Source organism: Zerene cesonia, chromosome Z, assembly GCF_012273895.1.
Source record: "Zerene cesonia ecotype Mississippi chromosome Z, Zerene_cesonia_1.1, whole genome shotgun sequence".
Classification (NCBI taxonomy): domain Eukaryota; kingdom Metazoa; phylum Arthropoda; class Insecta; order Lepidoptera; family Pieridae; genus Zerene; species Zerene cesonia.
In genome coordinates this window covers 8,164,595-8,177,615 of record NC_052122.1, presented here as the reverse complement: position 1 = coordinate 8,177,615, position 13,021 = coordinate 8,164,595, and the positions used below count along the sequence as shown (strand labels likewise).

General features: G+C 31.1%; 1 protein-coding gene across 4 annotated transcripts in view; it reads right to left on the bottom strand.

Moving 5' to 3' along the window:
- Positions 1 to 13,021, bottom strand: part of LOC119835492 (bestrophin-4) — a 28,420-nt gene that overhangs the window by 8,860 nt on the left and 6,539 nt on the right. For 3 of the 4 annotated variants that reach the window (XM_038360353.1, XM_038360354.1, XM_038360356.1), the window contains one exon: positions 7,885 to 8,065. In XM_038360353.1, coding sequence (XP_038216281.1) covers positions 7,885 to 8,065 — 181 coding nt within the window. The remainder of the gene's footprint in view (positions 1 to 7,884; positions 8,066 to 13,021) is intronic. The other variant, XM_038360355.1, reaches the window with a different exon arrangement.

Here is a 13,021-nt window from a genome sequence, read left to right as displayed (position 1 = left end):
CACTAGTAGGTAGGTAGTCATCTACCAGTTGCTAACATTCGCACAGGCAAGTAAAAAGTAAGCAATGATCACAAATGGCAATAAGAAATAAAATCATATAACCAACGTCCAACCAACTTAAAACAATAATAGTATATATAGATTAACCTTGCTTTTAGAATGTAATTTCTACACCTGTTATAACAAAATTGAGCATGAATTTTTGTACAAAAATATACTGCAAGCGTATTTGATAAATAAAATAATGTATACTACATTATTTCCAACGAATAATTCTGCAATACTAGAGTTTTAGAATTTCTTGACTTTAAAATTTTACCATGTACATTTCCATGGTAAAATTTAAATTCTAGCAAATGTAATCTATCTAGTTAATGTGATGCCAAATTTAAATTTATAAATGGGAAAGTAAGTTTCTGTCAGTCTCTCTCCTTCATGCCTAAACCTCTCAATCTCAAACACAAGCAGAAATATTTGAATTTCGGTATGAAAGCGAGTAAAACATAAAAATGCTGGCAAATTCATCACATCAGACTTCGAACGATTTTAAACACTGTTAACTGAATGAGGAAAAATCTTCAACGTGTGTTAACATGGCGTAAAATCATGAGGTTAGTCGAATTGTATAGAGACCAGTTTATAAACAAATTACGTTTCATCATATTTGGAACGTTATTGGCAAAACCGGACAAGGGTGAGGTACTTTTAAATATGCCGAATAAATTTTGATGGATTATTATATATTAGATATTTCTAATTATTCTAATTATTACGTCACTATATTAACCTTACATTTAATTCATGTTGATTATGAATTTTCGTTTAATAATGCGTAGATTCGACTATGAATAATATAAGAAATAATTACGTTCCTAGATATGAGTTTAAAGTTTTCGTAAGAATGTTATAATATAAGCACAAATATAAATTGATAGGCAATACAGACTTAAGGAAAACAATAATTATGCAGGCTTTTCTACTTAAAGTTAAATTGTTCGAAATTACTTGATTGCCAGACAAGTTTTTTTAAACCCGTTTATACAGCAAGTTATCTTCAAATGCCAATCAATACATGTAGCTAAAATTCATAAATTTATATAGCCCGGTCAATGCAGACTTTCAAAGGTTCAAAAATTCTCATTCAGATGAAAATTGGTAAATTTGTTCGAGATATGTACATATATAAATATCTGCTATATGGGAATTTATATTACTACACTTTAATTTTTCCTTATTCTTTTAGTTTAATATTTCAACACTTTGTACGACATGAACGCTATATAAAAATATCATATAGCAATATTTTATCATTATAAAGGAAAGATATTTGATATGTTATGGTTAAATAGTTATCGTGGATTATAACATAAAATCATAGATACAATGAAGTCATCGTTTTAATTAAATTATTTAAACAGATATTCAAAATATGTATTGAAATCAAATCTAAACCTACTTAAAATTAAACAGAATTTAAAACAATTGTGCAATAAATTCATAATCAACCTTCACCTCAATACATTGCTTCCTTAATGAGACTTCAAAGGAGGTTACTAATGAAAAGAAACAGAACGACACCCACTGAGTAAGTAATTTTATTACGTATTGCTGAATAATCCACATTTTTTATGAACTAAGATCTCATACGTTACATTGAATATATACTACATGGACCAAGTACACTGAGGGTTATAATTAGATTTTCTTTTTACGGTCAACAACATTTTTTACATAAGAATACAAGCACAGTAATTATCTGTGATTTAATTTTGCTTCTGCATTTTTTATTACTCATATCTTCATAGGTTTTTCGCCATCCGTGTGTGAAAGAAACCCATACATTAACCAAAATATTTATATATTATCTACATTTATTCGTAAATTATTTTAAAAATCGACAGAAATAGCCGCCTTTGAATTATTAATACAAGTTTTAATTCGTTGCACGAAAATATTATGGATAAATATATTTAAGTAAAAATAAAATAAAATATAAATTAATAATTATATATAATAAGACCCATAGATCAAGACAAATGTATACTTTTACGTAAAACTAACAGAAAACATTCTTACATAAATGAGTAGTTTTTGATGTCTAAAACATCATATTTTTTATTCATAATTATGGAAAATTATTCAGTTAATCGGGTTGCATGGCTGTGTACAATAACTGTATGCGCCTTTTATCCCATCTAGTGTCCTTAGTTTATTAAAGTGAGAAATTATAATATCCATACTATATATTCCGAAAATAACAGAAACCTGTACATTATGACATTACAGATAAGATTTACGATACAATTAAGTAGCTCGTGTGCATAATCATTAATTGCGATTCAACTCACCGGCCACGTTGTAGTATAGTCGCTGCATATCTGAACCTTTCTCAATCATTATGCAATATACAAAACCCGGCGTTTACATAGCTTTTTTAATTTATAAAAAAAATTACAAATAACGTTTACGCTTATTACGTCATCATTTTGATGAGGTATTATGTGAAATAGTTTTCAACGCAATTAAATATAAAACTGTTAGTCAAATTAAAAGTACCTATGTTCGTAATATTTTAAAAAAGACATACCCCACGACTTTTGTTGACCTTGGTTTTTTATTAGACAATATGTAAAAGAGGCCAGATTACGCCTGGGCTTGATATCTCAAGCATAAAAAGCAAAAAGTCTATATAAATAAACTAGCTTTCCGCCCGCAGATGCGCCCGCGTAATCAAAGGAAAACAGGCAGTTCCGGGCTTTAATCTACTTAGTTTCCGATCCCGTGGGATTTCTGGTATAAAAAATAATCTATGTCCTCTTTCGGGACGGAAACTATCTTTTTACAAATTTTAATTCAAATCGGTTCTCAATTTCGTATTTATAATATTAAGGATTTCTTCATAAATATTGAACTATACAAACTCGTATCGCACATACCTGTTTATTTATCATTGATATTTATGTATTACGTAAATGGCCGTAGTAGCATTGTTCTGTTGGTGCTTTTTAACCTTTAGTAATAGCGTTCTTTTCCTAGAATAGTAAGTTGGTTTGACATTTAATATAAAGAGCGCAGTGGACAAAGTGCTGGTCATTACCTCTGTCGTGATATATTTTATATGAGTAAGCTATCATCAGTTCCGATATGACATCGTTTATACGTCATCGTTTATATAAATACTTGTTTTTGTTCTTTTAGACTTTTGAGTTACCGATTTACCATACAGTCTGTAATTTAATGTGCGAAGGACTAATATAAATACGGGCTTGGCTTGGCATTGTTATAAGCAACCTTAGAAGCATCAACCAATTACTTATAATTTGAATATTACCTTCAACGCAGATTAAAAACATTAAATGTAACATAACACCTACAAAATTTTTAAAGAGAGATCATAAATTAATGATTAAATATTAGTGACCATGATGTTTGTATATCAAAATCTCTATTCTGTTTCTATGTGTATTAGTTTACACCTTTAAAAAATGCCACTTATTCTACATATAATATTTATATAATCGCTACACTCTTAACACAAAATATTTGTACCATAAATATTATTTACTAGCTGTTCGCTCCGGCATTGCCCGTGGTACATGTATAGCCTATGTCACTCAGTGAAATTGCAGCTTTCTAATGGTGAAAGAATTTTTGAAATCAGTCCAGCAGTTTTTGTGTATATCCATTACTAACAAACAAACAAGCAAACAAAACTACAAATTCTTCCTCTTTATAATATTAGTATAGATTAAAAACATATTTTTGTATGAAATGAACCCTGAAACCAAAGAGACCATAATTGCGTAATTATTCAAGAAATTAATGCTACAGTGAACCAATTACATGTATATACAGGAGACAAGTGGGCGGACAAGAACCAGTCGATATATTTGTTAATTATTAGCTTTGTAATCGTCCAAATATCAAAATTATAATTCAGGAAGAGTCTTATTCATTTTTATAACATCTCGTCATCAATATATTTTTAGATTGCATCGCCCATCTGCGTTTTTTTAAAAATTGATTTCAGTTTGGATTTATAATTGTATATAATTACCTTTTCTGAGGAACGCAATTATTATGTTTGCTCTTGCTAGATCAGCTTTAATTGTTTATTATTCAAAGTATACCTACTGCTGTTTTTACACCTTGTAAATAATTTTAATATTTGTAAGGTAAACGAGTAATATCTTAGAAACAGTCTCAGCGTTATTCTCACGTACTGAAACATTAATAATGAACTTCTGTGGCTTTTTGAATTTTTAAGGCTAAAAGTAAACTCTTATTTTTTAATATTTAGGTTGCAGTGTGGGGAGAGACTCGGATTTAATAGGAATTTCATAATAAGAAACGCATACAAAAGAAAAGGCTAGAGACTATTCTCTTTACTTACAGAGGCGGATAATTGATCGACATGTCCCTTTATTATTTAATTGTTTGTAATGTTAAGAATACTATTGATTTGTTCAAGCCAATTATCCATACAATTTCTATTGCACTGAGCCAATAATGACGAGCAACCCTCGTAGTTCACAAGCAAAGATTTATTATGAAGGCTAACAAGCTGTTTCAATTATTTGGTTTATCTTTATGGTAGTTAGGTACAATTCAATTGACAGTCAATAAAAACACAGTATATATAATAATTAATAATCTATATCACAGAGTGTTATGTTAAAATAAATTATTTCGAGATTTCGCTTTCAGAATGAAAGAGATAGAGATAAACATTTACATACAGTTAATCATATACGGATAGGAAGTTCTATATTTATTACGTTACATACTACCAACTCAATGAATAAATTGTTCATTGTGTAAACTCAATCTAATTATATGAAGTGATTATATGGAGATTGTCACTCATATCCAGTTCAAATTCGTAATAATGTTATCTTAATACTAATATAATCAAGTCAGATCTGATCATAACCTCCACATTGACAGTAATATTTTCATAGATAAAACACAATAACAGTTTGTTATTATATAGCATAGGTAATAAAAAGAACAATGGATCTCGCGTCACAAGGATGATCACAGACCATAAATTTTTGTTACATCCAGCAAAAAATGTACGTCGCAAAAAATTAGGAACACACCTATAGTTATATTATAAACAGGTATTGTGAATTTCTGAGTTTGTGACGTTATAGGAGGTAATCTCTAAATTGTTTTTAAAAGTTATTTAAAAATATAATGCCATGATACCTGTGAGAGTCATTGAAGCTATGTTTTATTTTGTTTTTATAACGGGTTAAGCGGCTAGTATTCTATTCATGATTTGTTACAAAAACTCCCGAGATGTTATACACCTATCTATTACAATAAGGATATTGATATTAATATCAGGATATTAATCCCCAAACCAACCATTTAAATTATTTGATGAAAAAGTTATTTACGTGTAAATTTTAGATTATTTTTATTTTTAAAACGAAGTTATGACGTGAAATTAAGGACTAGGGTAAGTATAGATAAACGATACTCAAATTTAACGTCCTTGCTAACGTTGCAATCTAATTTAGAACAACATTCCAAAGACCATCTTTTCAACATCCAAAGAATATCAAAATTGAGTAGCGTTTATAATTACGATGGTAATCCTTCATATTCTACCTTGTAAGTTCTATCCATTCGATTGTCCGCTCACGCAATAAAACCCCATCTAAGACTATCACGTGTTGAAAGAGAAATCCATAAAACTACATGTATCTCCTAGTCATAAACAATATTGTGGTTACCTTTTTATCTGTCATTATTTAAAATCGGGAAAGTAGATAAATAGTATATAAATGGCTTTAAAGTCTTCAAAGTCCATTTTAAAATTTTCATAATGTAACAAATGAATATGTATGAGATACATTTGATATATGTAAAAATGTTACTTGCAATTATTTAAAGAGAAACCAATTTCATGCACACTTTATCATCGGCGTAATACCATGAAGACAGATGAAGTAACTGTTACTTACAGTATGACTGCTACAAATTACAATCACTGTATTTACTTATTTCATAGGGATGGATATATACATACAAGAATAACTGGTACTTTTCGAGCCTTTTACAGTGAACATATACTATATTTTTGATACATGAATATGGACAAATGAACACATTAATTTGTACTTCTATATTAATCAAGAAAGTGGTGTTAGTTACACTATTTATAACTCAAGATTGCAGTAACCGATTTGGCTGAAAATCTGTGCAGAGGTAGCTTAGAAGCAAAATACGGACGTAGGAAAGTTTTTGTCCCGGAAATCCCACGGGAACGGGAACATGCGAGGAATACCCCGGGCCTATTTCTCCTGCGACTACGCGGGCAAATCCGCGGACGGAAAGCTATTTAATTATATAACAATCTTACTCAGATTAGTTATTCAGTATCCGTATATATATGACTATTAAATATTCTTCAAATGACCTTTAAGAATCAAGACGAATTAAAGTCACTATTGTAGTAACAGAATAAGGCAAAAAGGCTACAAACAATCTCCGCGTAATTAAAAATATGTAATTATTGCGTTTAATCAAAATTCCTCTATCCCACAGTGCTGAGTAACGTTTCACGAGGTTAAATAAATGGCAACCTACAGAAAATTTAATAACGAGTAGAACTGAATTTGAAGGAATTTAATTATCCTTGCTATGTGGGGAATACCAAAATGTAATCCTAAAATAGTAATAGCCGCTGTGTTCATCGTCATTAAGACTACAATATGTCAGAAGAGTATTGTATTGATAGATTTCGAACCAGTTCTCTGGTCGTGGCGTGTTCTGAGTGTAAAATAATTGTGATAGAACAAGCGAAGTGCTCATATAAGGTTAAATTTAAATAAGAGACTTGATAATCAAGAAACAGACAAATATCTGAATGTAACAAACGTAATTAAATAAGAGTGATTGAAATAGAGTTTATAAATTATTTGTTTTATAATCGTAATGTGTAATAATAAACAATAGTTAAAAAAAACTAAAAAACACGCTTTAACAAAAATCATATTTTGCAAATTAAAAAATGGAATAATTTTATCAAATTAGTGTATTGTCATCGGTCCTCAATAAATCTACAAAGTTTGAACGAAATCTGGCCGTTTAAAGTGGGTCAAAATCGCGCCCAAAGAAGTCAGTTACAAACAAACATACAAACAAACATACAAACAAACATACAGGTGAAGCTAATAAAAAGCGTGTAAAAAAATATTACATTCAATTGAGAGACTGTTATATTTTGCGAACCGATGTTGACTCTTTTTTTAATTGTTAGATATAAGTTACAAGCAATATTAGAGAGAAGATGAACTGAAATGAATTCTTATTGTTTAACAACATTATTACCTAGACTTAATTCGCAAGTGCATAATAGACTATCGCAGACATAAAACAATTCGCCAGCTCGCTTCGTCCTCGACAGAGGGAACTTATTACTTAGCAGATACACAAAACACAGTACGAAATGAAGTATCTTCAAAATCAAATAATAAAGTAACATGCAATATTAATATTAAACGTGAAGTATTCAATCTGAATGGAATATATAAAATGAAATTAGATGTAACAGACCGCAACATCTTGCCCCAGAGAGTGGAGTTGTGCAACTTCCCCACAAGAGCAAACTTTATGTATATTGCATACTATACTAGACATTTATACAATACGTGAAACTATACTTTAATATTATAAGTGCGTTTCCCGTGCATTCGATGATCTACAAAAAGAATTAAGACAAATACGAAAAGGTATTTTATAAGTCTACACAAAACTTGAAACAAACGTGCACGATGGTATATTACATTGTTTAAAGCGTTTTTCATACACAAACGGTGGAACACACGAGGTCATGCATTAGCTGGAAGTTTAATACTTGTCTTTCTTTACTTTACTAACCGCTCCAGGTATGCCGGCTGATATGAAGAGGGCCAGCGTGTCGGGCCAGGGCAACAGTTTGTACTGCTCCCACCAACGCTTCACCACCAGGCTGACGTAGAAGCCAAGCACGAACGAGACTGGTATCGATTCACTCTGCGCACCGAAGTACTGCCGTACCTTTTCAAATATCCTGCAAGGAAATTTTAAATATAAATGTAGCCCATGAGCGTACGAACAGAATTTCGTGTTAAAGTTGTCAGAAATTAGAACTAAACACAGGCGTTACGTGGTAGGCATTATCACAAAATATATTAATTATTAAAACATGTACTGCTAGAGTGCTTAAATAAATAAGTCACAACATACAAAAGGAAGTGTTTGAACTATCCATTGATAATGACAACACAATGTCGGCTACGAATCGTATAAACATGCATTGTCTTTCAGAACCTGATTACAAACCAACAGAAATGTTTAATGCAGTAAAATATTTGTCTTGAATAACCACGGAAACAATTTGATCAGATGTTATCCACGCTCGATTTTATGCTTGTGAAATCGATGTATTACCGAGAGAAAATAACCGAGTAGAGATTACATTGGCTCGCCATGAGGTTCAAAGATTTGTGTGTTCCTTTAATTATTCTCAAGTTGATTGATGTCTAAAGTAGAATGTAAATAACAGGCTCGTATTTATTGAATACCTCACACCTATTGGGTATCATCCGAAGAAAACGTGATTTAACTAACATAAAGCCATATGATATGACAGCTCCGCCGTAATGCAAACACGGCTAGTTACATATTGAACTTAATGAATGATCGCGGCTAAGTAAAAAATATGATTGTGTAATTGTACCAAAAAAATCTATACAAGCAGATAAATATACCTATCCCTACTAATATTATAAATGCGAAAGTAACTCTGTCTGTCTGTCTGTCTGTTACGTTTTCACGCCTTAACCACTTAACCAATTTTTTTGTAATTTGGTATGAAGGTAGAACTGAACTTGGGAAAGGGCATAGGATAATTTTTATATTAAAAAATGGTAGAAGGAGTTGAAATGGGGAGATGAAAGCGATATAACCGAATACCACGCGGGCGAAGCCGCGGGCGGAAAGCTAGTACAATTATAATACCTTTCGATTTACTTTGTATGTTCATTTCATATTTCCACATATCATTAAATAAAAGTTGTTGAATTCTTAAAATATGATCTTTGTTGTTAAAACACGTGTAACTGATAACAATAAAATTGAGACAAACATTAAACTACTATTCTGCGCTATGGCCGAGATGAGAGTTCAATAGTATTGAATATTATAACGATTTATCAAATGAAACTAGCATCGCATCATGTTTATTTATCCGGACTGTCCACTCTTCAAAAGGCTTTTAACCTACATCCGGGGAAAGCTACAATTAAACCATTTCAAACTTAATTAATTAAAAAAGGCAGGTTTTGTATACACTAAAGACTAGATCGACGGTAAAGCTTCTTCGAGAAATTTGTTCGATATGGAATTATTGAGACAGCTCCTACAACTACAGGATTTTATAACAGAAAAAAGAAAAAAAAAGTGACAAGGTTCCTGCATGTATTCAAATCACATCTAAAGATACAATAGAAGAAGAAACTACATAATATAGGTAATATAACAGTATCCCAACTATTCTTGAATTTAAATTTTTTTTATTGTTTCTAATCATTCATTAATTTAAACACAAAGAATATCAGAAAATTAAAATGGAATGGACAAAATCTATTGGAAATGTAATGTAAGTATCTGTAATGGAAAATACAAAGAAGTGGTCAAATAAAACATGGGATGATCTACCCAAGCGATGGAGAAGACTGGCTCGCAACAGGGAAGCTTTGGAGGACATAGGGGATGCCTATGTCGAAGGAGACAGCCTAACGAGAAAAATAGTTATAGTTGACATATTTATCAATTATATTTGTGTTATTTCAACCCAAAAAATATTAAGACACATTATATAATTGTCTGCGAATAATGGCTAAATAAATAAATAACAAATATTAACGAGGAATAGTTAAAGCAGTAAACACAAGTTATTGTATTCAATTACATTGTCAATATTACAAAAAGAAATAGCTTATAAAATCTATAAATATTAATTATTTATAAAAATACAATTAATATAAACAATTTATCAGCAATCACTTATACAGAGGAATAATGAAAAGATATCCAAGAAATCTGAGATAGGTAATGTCATTAATGAACCATGAAATGTTATCAGTAATGTTCTGTGACCCTAGTGACGGATAACTGGTGTATATGATCTTGTAACTCTACCTTTCCAGTATGTAAAATTGATCATTCAATTAATTAAAACATAATATAATTCAATATGTGTGTATATGTTAAGAAAATGCACGCGTCGGATCCATACATGGCATTCCACATCCCTTTATCGCTTGAACGTTAAAGATTTTGAAATATAAACTTTTATTTTAAGGATGTTAAAGTTTGCAGACGTTTTTGATGCATTGCATTTGAATAGTGATAGTTAAGCGCACATTTTTGTCTTTTGGGCCAAGAAGATTGATCACTTACTTGTTTGTAAGGAAAATCTATTGGTCCCCGAGCTGGCAAATTATTTCATTCCCTACAACCAATTCCTTTCGAGCTGATAACATGTACAATGTTTATGAGTGTAAGATAGTTGAATCCACGAAGACTAGCTAGGAGCTAGAGGTCTGTTGGTTGGTTGTGCGCTAACATCTAAATTCTTTCAACATAGTGTTAATACACAGTAACTACCAATTGGTATGTGATAGTAGGTTTACGTATAACATATGAACTTTTCAAGCCGGAGAGAGAACGAAAATTGTTTTGCTTATGTAATCCTAGTCACCACTACTTAACCCACAACTGCAACTGACGGTAACAATCTTAATGATACACTTGTCTTAAGCCTAAATCAGTCCAGAAGAAATGATGACCAAATTTGCTCGTGCCACGAGCACGAATACCAACTCCGGGTACCAATATCATCATATTGTGACTGTGCGTTATACGAAAAAGGGACGTGACTTCATATATTACACACCGCCTAGTTAAAACCTTATAATAAAAAAACAAATCACCGCTTACGTTTCAATGCAGTGTCTGTGTTTTCCGTAGAGACGGACACTTAATTTTATTATGCCTAATTATATTATAACTATTTTTCCATTTCACTACAGCCAATAGCTCACTCAGAATGCCTTATTTAAAATTTCCGTCAGAATTCCCGATACTAACTTTTAAAGCAGCAACTCAATTTCACTTTAAATTTATATCAACTGAGATTGTTAGGAGTTAGTATAGTTAGTTGTTTATAGTTTCTACATAGTATAGTTTGTACCGTTTCAAATATGATATTAGAAAAATATAATATTTGAAGTGGTACAAAGTAAAACAAATTTCTGACGCCCACTTGTATTTTAACTAATCTAACAACGGAACGTATGCCAATGTAAATTTACGTTTTTCATTCAATATGTATTGCAATAATCATACAAATGGGCTTTTTTCGAATATTGAGGAAATTTTATTGACCGTCTTTATACATTTCTTGTGTATATGAAACAATTTGTCTTTTGTAATATTCCATATTGAAATAGAAAACACCAGATTTATACCGTTCTGTTATATGAATAACTGGCTTTTGCCCGCGGCTTCGCACGCGCTATATTTGTTAATAGATGTCATACATATTAACCTTCCTCTTGAACCACTCTATCTATTTAAAAAAACCCAATCCCAAAATCCGTTGCATAGTTTAAAGATTTAAGCATACATAGGGACAGAAAAAGCGACTTTGTTTTAGGCTATGTAGTGATGAATCACCCTTTCGAATTGTTTTAATTTCTAGTTTTGGCTGGCAAATAGGAAGCCAAAGACTTCAGAACTATACTAAAATCTGACATTAATGGATTATTCGTAGAGTTTATCACAGCTATATCCGTAGATCTATCATCATTTACACATATATTCTCAAACATCATTTACCTACTTGTTGATCAAAAAGCAAATAGTTATAACCGATCTTCTAAGAAACATAAAAGCATTTTCTTTATCTGTAAGTTGTATGAGTAAGAGTTATGTAAATAAATGCATTTGTGTTTGCTGTATAATTTTAACACCTTCGTCATTTTACCTTTTATGTTTTACAATGCTTATTATCTGTACATTTATACTATAAAGAGAAGTTTGATTTTTTGATGGTTTGTAATGTACCAAAAATTGCTTAACCTATTTTTAAAATTATTTCAACAGTTATCAAAGTAATAATAAAGTAAGTACAAATATCTTCATATTTAATCAGTTTTATGATTAAAATAACACTGTCAATAAATCCATACGCATTTGCGTACAAACAATATTTTTATAGTGATATCAAAATGAATTATAGAATGAAAATTCAATTTTAATTAATGCTTACACGACGCTACTCTTTCTGGGTTGCGACAATTTGTTTTTTATCATTATGATTTTCAAACATTGTTTATTTGCATATGAAGAGGTGAAACAGGAAGGAAAAATAGTGCAAAATAAAGCATAATAATAAAATGCACGTTCTATGCAACCTTGATGCAATTGTTTCCGCTGATTAAAACAAAATGGCAGTAAAATTAAGTCGCGTGAGATAATTGTTGGGTAAAACGTGTCTTTGCGTATTACTTTTTTGTTTATTCGTGTGGGTGTTAATCTCATTTGGAAACCCTGTCTCACGTTTACATATACGTCACGCACTACGTAAAAATCACTAGGCAATATTTGAACGAAAACAAGGTACGTAAATCGTGGTCATACTCAAACTGCAGAAAGGAAATACGGCTGCTATTTTTTTTTCAGCGTATGTCATAAAGTGAATACCACGTTACGTCAACAAGTACATGGTAAGTACATCGCTATAGAATACATTTTGCCTTTTTAGAATCCAATTATGATCAAATGAAGTAGCTAAATGCTCGCCACAATTATTGAATCAAAAGCAAGCAATCTTGCGCTGTATAATACTATAATGACAACCAACATACCTATAGTTTCATAAACTTAAGGCGAGGTGAGTTCAGCGATTAGCCTCTATTGAGGGGGTGAGGTGCGGGGTCTGAGGGAGGCACGCCCGCGC